General features: G+C 39.5%; 1 protein-coding gene across 4 annotated transcripts in view; it reads right to left on the bottom strand.

Moving 5' to 3' along the window:
* The window catches only part of HIKESHI (heat shock protein nuclear import factor hikeshi), a 42,679-nt gene extending 36,215 nt beyond the window's left edge, over nucleotides 1-6,464 (bottom strand). For all 4 annotated transcript variants that reach the window (XM_059412326.1, XM_059412332.1, XM_059412336.1 and 1 more), the window contains exons 1-2: nucleotides 6,200-6,464; nucleotides 1,790-2,027 (exon numbers count right to left, since the gene is read on the bottom strand). In XM_059412326.1, the coding sequence (XP_059268309.1) occupies nucleotides 1,790-2,027; nucleotides 6,200-6,229 (268 nt within the window). In that variant the 5' untranslated portion in view covers nucleotides 6,230-6,464. The remainder of the gene's footprint in view (nucleotides 1-1,789; nucleotides 2,028-6,199) is intronic.
* Nucleotides 6,465-11,193: the final 4,729 nt, after the last annotated feature.

Raw genomic sequence — 11,193 nt, 5'->3', positions numbered from 1 at the left:
CTAACAAATAAATAAATAAAATCTTTAAAAAAAAAAAAAAAAAAAAAAGAATCACTGTTGTGGGGCACCCGGGTGGCTCAGCTGGCTGTCTGCCCTCCGATCAGGTCATGATCTGGCTCAAGTCATGATGTGGGTCCTAGGATGAAGCCCAGAGTCAGGATCCCTGCTCAGTGGGGATCTTCTCCCTCTCCTCCTGCTCTATCCCCAGTTGTGCCTGCTCTCTCTTCCTCATTTTCTCTCCCTCAAATGAATAAATCAAATCTTAAAAGAAAGAAAGAAAGAAAGAAACACTGTCTGAGGGATTAGGGATAATTACCTCATGGAATCCCATGTTGATAAGGACCACAGGGATTTGTCCTGCTTCTTAAATCTAGAGATTAGTATTTCTCATCAAGTCCAAACAGAATTTAGCTTTAAATACTGCTCTCTCCTGCTTCTTCTTCTAGAATTCCAACTACATAACGTAACAATGCTTAACAGTCCATAATCCAGCCGCAACTGCTCCAGTTCATTCTTCACACAGCTCTCAGGCTAAAATCAAAACTTGTTCATATCACCTCCACTACCCAAAACTGTTGTTTACTGGCTCCTCTACACCCAAAGGAGCAGTTCTTTATGAGGAAGGATACATGGATGGGCTTTAGAGGACATGAAAACTTTTGAGTATTTACATTACGTTACACTTATTTTTTTAAAATACCATCTAATAAGTCTGTGAAATCACCCAGATAAGTACATTAAAAATCACTAACTTAAATTCAAATGAGTCGGTATGGCACAGAAAGCTTTTCCTGATCCATGGCTGCCTAACCTACCCTTACACCATCCTATGCAGGCCATGCTTTCAAAATTTCTTCACTGTACACACATCACCTCCACCTAGAAAAGAATGCCCAATAGGCCTCTCACGGGCCTAATTAACTTCTCTTCCCAAGAGGTCCAATATCACCTCCTCCAGGAAACTTCAACCGACTTGAGTTAGTTGCTCCCCTTTCTATTCTCTCTCAGCATCTTGTACAAACATCCACTGACCTTTCACCCTTCCAATTAGTGGTCTACAAAACTATCTTCCTTTATCAGCATATCAGTTATCTCCAGCGAGAACTTAACCGTTATCTTTAAATCCTCATAGTAGATACATGTCTGTTTTCATGTAGATTTTCAAGGGAACCAGAGATTCAATGGCAGTAAATGGCCATCTATCTAGTTTTGTCTCACATTTCTCCACAAAATACTTCAAAGTATCAAAGCAAGGATTATGCCCCTATAGGTCTGAGGCCTGCACTGTCAATACAACCAAGAGAAAAACAGCAAAGGGATAATCAAATCTAAGAGTTCAAAAACAGTGGAGGGGTAATCAAATCTGTTCAAAAATCTTCATTTAAAAAAAAAAAAAAGACTCTCATTTTAATTCCTATACAAGTCTATTTGCTTTATATGATTATCTAATACACAGATGTGCATATTACAAATTCTGAGAAGATTCCTTGTTATTATTTATTAAACACATAATAAAATCCCTTTACAAAAGTATACAAAATCCCTAAAGTAAATGGCTCTTTCCACGGACAGAGGGTGGAAATGTGAGAAGCCAAGGAGGTCTTTTGCTTATTACTTTTCAAGTTTATCAGTTTATATCAGTTTACCATCTGAACTTTTTCTTAAATAATGTATCACTTTAGAAACAAGGAAAACAATGGAATGTTTAAAAAAAAAAAAAGAGCTACATCCTATGTACGCTATTAAGAAAAGAGCTAAATTATGTAATCATTTTAATATTGTTTCTTACCAGATTTAAGACCTGAAATTTTGAAGATGGCACTTGGTTTCCCATTTGTGACAAATCCTAGGAGTTGCCATACAGGCATTCCGTTTGAATCAGGATAGGAAAAGTAGACAGATCCTCCCATTCCCTCAGGAAATGGGATTGTTCCCAGCATAAAAACCACAACGTGGTTGATACTTTCATAATCAGGCAAGTCAAAAACAAATTTATCCTCTGCCACTTGCTGTGCAGCTGTTTGCACCTAGAAAATAAGAGACGTGTCTTAGTTTAATAGTTTGAGGAGTTTCTACAACCCTTATAGTATTTCTGTAAGCTGTTATTAAGTCAATTATATTATTAAACCCAGTATAACTTTGGGTTAATCTGATGGTCTATATGGAATTTCCAATATTTCAGTGTTAAAATTTAAAAAAGAAAGTCCAAATATATACATATATATGTGTATATATATTCAGCCTTAAAATAATCATTTAATGAATGTAACCTTTAAAAAATAGAACTAAATTATTTCAGAAGTGCCCTGAAAAGAATTTACTTACATAAGTAAATCACTACGGCTTCAGCATATTAAAGAAATTAAAGGTTGTTCAAAATACCACACCACCAAAGCCTTATCCTCTAGTATGCAAAGTACAGGAAATTAAAATGGGTAAGCAATACAGAAAGAATTACTTAATCCTCATTTGCAGGGGCGCCTGGGTGGCTCAGAGTGTTAAAGCCTCTGCCTTCGGTTCGGGTCATGATCCCAGGGTCCTGGGATCCAGCCCCGCGACGGGCTCTCTGCTCCGCGGGGAGTCTGCTTCCTTCTCTCTGCCTGCCTCTCTGCCTACTTGTGATTTCTGTCTGTCAAATGGATGGACAAAATCTTAAAAAAAAAAAAAAAAAAACCTCATTTGCAGATTCCCTATTTATTAATCTGCCTACTCACTAAAATTTATTTATATGCACAAAATCAATATTCATTGCACTTCGGTGGTCATTCATGGGCATGTTCATGCACAGAGCAGCAAAAAATTTTAGGTTGCCTAATGTACACATTCCCAGCTGAGATGGAGAAAAGTTAGCTGTGCCTTCTTTATTTCAGCTCTCATAGTGTAAACAAATGTGTTTTTCTGCAGTCAATTTAGAGTCATGTCCGGTTGTATTTTGTGCTTTTTGTTGGTGATTCTGATGTTTAAAATGGCCAAGGTGAAATGTTGGCTAGTAGTCCTAAGTCTGAAACAGTTATGTGCCTTACTGAGAAAATATGTAAGTTTCATTCAGAAATGAGTTATGGTGTTACTGACTGTTAAGTTCAATGTTAATGAATCAACAAAACATATTAAATAAGATGTACTTAAACAGAAACATACAGAAAACAAAGTTATGTACTCACAGGCTAATAAAAACTGTCATCAGAGGCTTGAAAAAAACCTAACTCTGTGTTTCCCCTAAGAGCAATTATTCAGTATTTACTAACGAGGAACTGAGTATTCACACTGACTTCACAGAACTGAACTACTACGAATAACGAGAATCAACTGTATGTATAAGAAGCAAAAATCCTACTTTGAATGTGCTAAGTGAGAACCTGTGAAAGTTTCCTCTTGACTCATTTCATAATCTAATTTTCTGTTCTAGAATTGAATGTCAGTTTCTAGAATAAGATCTTTTCTTATTTTGAAGTTTGAGAAGTTTGAGAAATCTACTTCCAAAGAGAAAATTCTTTATTCCACTTTCAGAAAATTACTGATTATTGCTGTATCACATCCATTAGCAAAAATGAAGTATTACTTCTGAGGGCTCTCTGGTCAAAAGGCTGTCAAGAGTTTACATCACACAGTTTTCTGGTTTTCTTTTTAATTGCTATTGCCAATCCATTCACCAAAACACCAAATCTGAATTACTACCAGTATTTTAAGACTCTAAATGGTCAAATCTTACTACCTAGAATGCAGTTTCTTTTCCTTCGCTAATAGTTGTTGTTGTCATTACTAAAATGCTTACTTTTTTAATACCCTAGCTACTACTACAAAGAAACTTCAAGAATTTATTGCTATGTATTATCAATAAATATGAATTGTCCTTAATTTATTCCCAAGAGACCAAAAATGAATGTTCTTAAAATCAAGTTCTTCTCTTAAGTTCTGCCTCTCTCTTCTGAAGTTTTCCAACCTCATTAAAAACTGTCCACTTTATGGGGCGCCTAGGTGGCTCAGTGGGTTAAATCCTCCACCTTTGGCTCAGATCATGATCCCAGGGTCCTGGGATCCAGCCATATCGGGCTCTCTGCTTTGCAGGGAGCCTACTTTCTCCTCTCTCTCTCTCTGCCTGTGTCTCTGCCTACTTGTGATCTGTCAAATAAATAAATAAAATCTTAAAAAAAAAAAAACTGTCCCTTTAAACAGAGAATAAAACAAAAGAAAAACATAAATGTAAAACCAAACTGCGTATATTAGTATTAAATTCAGTTTCGCCAGCTTTGGGCATGCACATAATCCTAAAAAACATATAAAATGGTGGTATTTACAAGCCACGAAATAACGATTAGGCAAAATAAGTATCAGTTAAATGTCAAGTCTATCAAGCACCAGACATTCTATAAATCTGTACTATGACACACTAATACTTAACCTTAGGGAAAAAGATAACTCTTTTATTTAAGAAAAAATTTTCAAGGAATTTAACTGAGGAATTAAACTCGTAACATTAGATGACTGGACTTTTCTAGTTAGAGAATAAGGAAGTTAAGTTTTGGATATCTCCAGGTCTATCTGCCCTTCATTTTGAACATGTTCTCTGTTTAACAGAGTCCAGACATCTCCTAAAAGTTTTATCTTTAAAGAACCTCTACTGGATAGCTATCACAGAGGTTAGGTGTTAGGTAAGTAGCCAAAGGTATATGCTGTAATTAAATTTTCTTCCAAATTAGTTAACAACATGGGACAAATGGAATGAATCCATGTGGCCTTTTCTTTAAAAAACGCACACACGGGGGCGCCTGGGTGGCTCAGTGGGCTAAAGCCTCTGCCTTCAGTTAGGTCATGATCTCAGGGTCCTGAGATCGAGCCCCCACATCAGGCTCTCTGCTCAGCAGGGAGCCTGTTTCTCCCTCTCTCTCTGCCTGCCTCTCTGCCTACTTGTGATCTCTGTCTGTAATAAATAAAAAAAAATCTTTAAAAACAAACAAACAAACAAAAAAAAAAAACGCACACAGGGGCACATGTGTGCCCCTGATGTCCTGGTCATGAGCTCAATCCCCACGTTGGGTACAGAGATTACTTAAAAATAAATATGTAAAGTAAAATAAAACACGCACACAAATTTTAAAAGTCATTCATTGATGACATTCACTCATTTGAGTACCACACTTATCCCTGGCTCTTCTTTTCATTTTCCCTGCCAACAGCAGGAGCAACCCAAAGTTATCTCACCAATATTATCAATTACCAATTACCACCATCACCAAGGTGGCCGGCCTCCCAGTCATTCAAGAAACAAAGAGAATCTGAGGCTAGTAGTCTCCAATTTATCTTTGTAGTTTCTCAGAACTGTGTACAGAATACATTACCAGAAGTTGATAAAAAATTTAATTCAACAAATGGGCTGCAAAATTTAACAAAGCAGGGAGCAAAAAGAAAAAAAAAAAAGAACTCTGGGCGAAAGGAGTGAAGTCTAAAAGGGATTTCTGGGTGGTTTCTACGGAGGCAAGCAAGATTCATCCTCTAAATCAATCCTCTAAACAATTCCAGGTGCTGATCCCATTTAACTCTAATACTCTGGCAAGGCTGATTATTATCTCTTCTGACCAACAAAGATTTTCAAAGCTCATACCCTTCTGGGGTATCTCGGCCATGACTCACATTGAAGTTTAGGCATTTCTATCAGCCAACTTCCGATTACTTTAATCGTATTTTTTACTGGGGTCCTTCCCAAAAGGACCCCAAATGTATACACTGCCCCAGCACCTTAATCTCTTAGAAACAGTATGTTACACACGAGATTCAAATGCCAGGTTTACCTCTTAAGTTACTGCATGAGCTAGCTCAGGCCAAGTATTTAAACTGACGATTAGGCTTAAGTTCCTCAACTACAAAATAAGAATCACCATCTCACTAGTAAGATTAAATTTGAGTTGCTAAATAAGCGCTACCAGAAGGCTCAAACTATCAGAAATGGACCAAAGACGAGCACCGCCTGCGTATATAGATAATGCACACTCGATAAAAAGTAGTTCATGTGGCTACTATTCAAATGACTGAAAAGAGCCGAGAAAGACATCACCACAGCACCCACTCTCCACTCTCACATTTAGCTGGAAAGTACACGAAAGGGGGGTTTCCCCCACCTCTCCTGGACCCGAGCACCTTCCCCTTCCCGCCTCGCCCCCGGGCGCCCTGCCCCCTTCCTGATACCACCCGGCCCCATCCTCACCAGCCTCCCTGCCACCAAGCAGCCAAACATGGCGGCGACTCCGCTCAGCCGCCAGGGACCCGAAGCCGGCGACTACAAGTCTTGGGACTACTGCCCTAGTGGAGCACAAGAACCTTCCAGAACATGCAGGAGGACGCCTGCCCCTCCGCTACATCGCGACTAGGCCAGCGGCAGGAACGCCTTCTGGCCCCACGACCTCTGACTCTACTTCTTAACCAGCACGCTTCTCAGGTAGCGAGTACTTCCGGGGCTTACACCAGCCTCCCTACCCAAGGGAGAAAGGCAGGCCGGAACCAGAAAAAGACTACAAGTCCCATATTGCCCTGCGCTGTCTTCCGGGAGGAAAGTCCAGAGGGCTTGACTTTCCGGATTGACTATCCACACCGCTGTTTTTTAAATTCGGTGCCAGTACGTTTTTCTCACATTTGTGTAACATTTTAGAAATTATAGTGCGCTTTACGATAATCACTTCTCCAGGTCCTGGCAAAAACCTTATGAGGTATGGAAAGAAATTGCCTAGAACGACCAGTTCCCTCTCTTTACCCCGCAGTAAATGTTGAAGCTTGAATCCGAGTCCTGATCGAAATCCAGGGCTCTTTTTCCTACACAATGTCTTAAAGTACTAATTTTTAACCAGCCATTTAGTACTTACTGACAACTTTATTGTAGTTCTTTTCAGCTTCACTTAACTCCCCCATTTATTTTCTGTAAAACTGTAAGCAAGATACTATAATAACTTTATAAATTTGTGGTTTAATGTTTCCATTTGTAAAATAAGAATAATAATTGTACCTATCTTATAGGGTTGCTGAGAGGATAAAATGAATTAGTATATATAAAACAATAGAGTGGCAGCAGTTAATTTATGGGGGTTTTAAATGTCTTACTTTTCTATATGTATTTGCAGTAAAGGTTCATAGGAAATAAAAAGCAATAGCCCAAAGAAACTGACATCAATTACTAATTGACACCAATATTCACTCTCCTTTCACAGCTTTATCTTCTTAGATAGAAAGGTAGGATATCCCCTCCCCGAGGGTCTCTGTCCTACACCAATCATCAATCAGCAGGTCTGTCTTTCCAAACCCAAGTTATACATGGAAGATCAAAAAGTTTGTAACAATCCTCTGGCCTCCACTCTGGTTTCATAAACTGTGACCATTTATATTCTTTCAGATATTCCTTTTAGATAGCCAAGCCAAAGGTGAAGAGATAAAAGATGTTTCTATTGATGTCTCCAACTTTCTACCTAAAAAGTCCTAGAACCTTCAAAATAGAAAGACATTTATGATAAGATCACTTCATGAGAGGCAGATACACTGCCTGAGTTCAGAGCCCATCTCTGTCATTTATTAACTATATAATCTTAGGTTAGTTAACCTAACACTCCCATTTCTCCATTTCCCCACCTGTAAAATGGGATAATAGTAACTGCATCACAAGGTTGTTATGAAGGTTCTTGCATGAAAAGTTCTAAATACTAGCCAGAATATGGCTTAATAAAATGTTAGTATTTAGCATTATTAACTTCTCCTGACAGATTTTCTATGTCTTCGTAGAAATAAAAATATTGAAATAAAAAATAAATATATTGGTCTCTGCCCCTTGTTCCTGACACAGGGCACTGAAACCCTTTTGTAAATTCCCAAGTGGTAAGAGCACTAGGAACAACTTTTGTTCTAATGAGTTGACTCTGGTTAGACTCCTGGTTGGCGGCTGGTCACCAGAAAGACCAAGCCAGGATTAGAGGCTAGGAATTTTCAGCCCCACCTCCCCCATTCTCCAGAGAAGTAAGAAGGACTGGAAATGGAGTTAATACTTGATCATGTGAGGAAACCTCCATAAAACGCCAATAGTAAGGAGGGTGATCACCCCAATTCCTTAAGGACATTAGCTCCTGCACTTAGAACCCTCCCAGACCTTGTCCTTTGTATTTCTCCATCTGCTGTTAATCTGTATCCTTTATCATATCCTTTTACAAACTGGTAAACATAAATAAGTGTTTCCCTGACGTCCATGAGCTGTTCTAGCAAATAATAGAATTCAAGGAGGAGGAAGTCATGGGAACCTCCAGTTTGTAGCCATGTCAGACAGAAGTTGTGGGTAACCTGGACCTATTACTTGCATTTGGCATCTGAAGTCTGGGGCAGTCTCGACAGACTGAGTCTTGTGGGACTTAAGCTATGGGATCTGGTGTTATCTCTAGGTAGTACTGGGATTGAGTTAATTGTTAGGACACCCAGCTTATATCACAGAATTGTTAGGTATAGGGGAAAGAAAATAAAAACCCACACATTTGGTGTCAGAGATGTTGTGAGTGTGGTAGTAGTGTGAAAGTGGAGGAGAAACACAGAAGAAAGACCAGGTTTTTTTCTGCATTTGATTGTCTGAACAACTCATACTTATGCACTTGTCTTATCTTTCTAATGAAATGCCAATAGAGTATTACCCCCACCTTAAAAGACCACCAGAGACGTGAGTCAAAGCCAATCAGCAAGGGTCGTTTATTGCAGGTTCGAACCTGGACCTCTGCGCCGTTCGTTGCCGATAACGCCGAGAGGTCCAGAGCTGGGTTGGTGCAGGATTTTTATAGACAGATACAAACAAGTTTCAGATGGGGCTGAGCTGATTGATTGATAGTTTGAACAGGCATACTTGGCGTCAGTGGATTGGGTCAGGGGACCCCGCGCGAAAGCAAGACAAAGCAATCTTACAGAAGCAGAACTGGCCGGTTAGCCCACACATGCGAAAAAAGCACTACCAGGATATTGAAGGCCTGGTTACTTATCAAGTAAAGACAATTGGGAGTCTCCTGGTGGAATCTTACATTCCTGCTATCAAGCATCCTTGTTAATGAGATTTAGGTTTAGAAGAAATTTAACTTTATTTACTTTTCCTTCTACCTCCGCCTCCTTCCGTTTTTCATGGAGGGGAGGGTGACATTAGGGCTATTGATAAGGTAACTTCTTTGTTGTAAATCTCAAGGACATTTGCAAACCAAGGGAGACTCCTACCTTGCAGGACTGTGATCTCTGCAAGTTAACTATTTATCGTTTCATGGCAGTCAGGGGTGCCTGAGGAATGCTACACATATGGAGGGGAGCGGGTGAAGGGGGGGGGTGCAAGGCGCCAGCCTTTGCTTTGTCCTCAGCCAGCCTCCTGCTCCTTCACTATAATAGACACTCGGCAACCTCCCCCTTGATTCAAAATATTTTTTTAAGATTTAATTTATTTGAGGGAGAGAAAGTGAGTGAATGAGAGAGCATGAGCAGAAGGAGGTGCAGAGGGAGAGGGAGAAGCAGACTCCATGCTGAGCAGAGGACCTGACGCATGACCTGAGCCGAAGGGAGATGCTTAACCAACTGAGCTGCCCAAGTGCCTTCTTCAGGAATTTTTCCATGATCTACCTGATTCTTAGTCACACATTATTTTACACAACTATTTTATTGGTTTGAGAGCTGGCTAGCTTAGAAATATTTTTATGGGGCGCCTGGGTGGCTCAGTGGGGTAAGCCGCTGCCTTCGGCTCAGGTCATGATCTCATGGTCCTGGGATCGAGTTCCAATTCAGACTCTCTGCTCAGCAGGGAGCCTGATTCCTCCTCTCTGTCTCTGCCTGCCTCTCTGCCTACTTGTGATCTCTCTCTCTGTCAAATAAATAAATAAATAAAATCTTCTTAAAAAATTGAGAATATTTTTATGAACTAAAGTTGCTATATATTAATTATGCCAGACTTTGTTATGAGGGATTTCAGCTTTTTCTTCATTTTGCTGGTGAATTTCTAGTTCTAACGTAGGACAAAGAATTAGAAACAGTGAATTTAATACCTTTTCTCCAGATTATAAAATCCAGCCTTCTATTCACCAAACTCCATTATTTCTACATACAATTCTTTGTAACTAAAGAGGGCCGAATTAGGGGCACCTGCGTGGCTAAGTTGCTTAAGCATCTGACTTCAGCTCAGCTCATGGTCTTAGGGTCCTGGTCTAGAAGCCTGCATCAGGCTTCCCACACTGTGGGGAGTCCGCTTGTCCCTCTCCCAGAGCCCCTCTCTCTGCTTATGCTCTCTCTCTATTTCAAATAAATAAATAAAATCTTTTAAAAAATGACAACTCACAGAATGGGAGAAAATATTTGCAAATTATATATCTGGTAATGGAGTCATAAACAAAATACAGAAGGAATTCTTACTGCTCAAAAATTTTTTTAAAAGCAATTTTAAAATGGACAAAGGATTTTTATTAGTTTCCTAAGGCTGCCAGAACAAATTACCAATAACTGAGTGGCTCTTTTTATGTTGCAAAACTGAAACTATGCCTATTAAACAATTTCCATATTCCCCTCCCCCACAGACTTCTTTAGGTGATGAAGATGAGCTAAAATTGACAGTAGTGATAATTGCTCATGTACTGAGTATACTAAAAACCGTTGAATTATACATCTTAAATAGGTAAATTATATGGTATGCGAATTATATTTCAATAAAACTGTTTTTAAAATTAGTACTATTTATAATAGCATCAAAAAAAATTTTTTTAGCATCAAAAAATTTTTATGTAAAAGTGCCTATGAGCAAATGGGCCATCCTGGAATGGAAGAGAGGAATTATAGGAAAGCCTTCCCACTCCTAGCTCCTCAATACTGCCTTCAAGGCTCATATCCCCCAGATATTTTTCCTTCTCAGTGATGAGGGAGCACGAGGCTGGCTGAAGACAAAGCAAAAGCTGGCGCCTTGTACCCCCCCCACCCCACCCGCTTCCCCTCAGTCCTATGTGTAGCATCCCTCAGGCAGCCCTGACTGCCGTGAACAATAAGCAAATAGTTAACTTGCAGAGCTCACAATCCTGCTAGACAGGAGTCTCCCTTGGTTTAGAAATGTCCTAAATCTCACTAACAAAGATGATTGATAGCAGGATTGTGACATCCCACCAAAAAGTCTCCCAACGATCTTAATGATAATGGCTGGTCTAAAGACAACATTGATCCAGCAGCAAG

Source organism: Mustela nigripes, chromosome 1, assembly GCF_022355385.1.
Source record: "Mustela nigripes isolate SB6536 chromosome 1, MUSNIG.SB6536, whole genome shotgun sequence".
NCBI classification, from domain to species: domain Eukaryota; kingdom Metazoa; phylum Chordata; class Mammalia; order Carnivora; family Mustelidae; genus Mustela; species Mustela nigripes.
The sequence above is the reverse complement of the archived record's forward strand: the minus strand, read 5'-3'. Positions and strand labels throughout refer to the sequence as shown.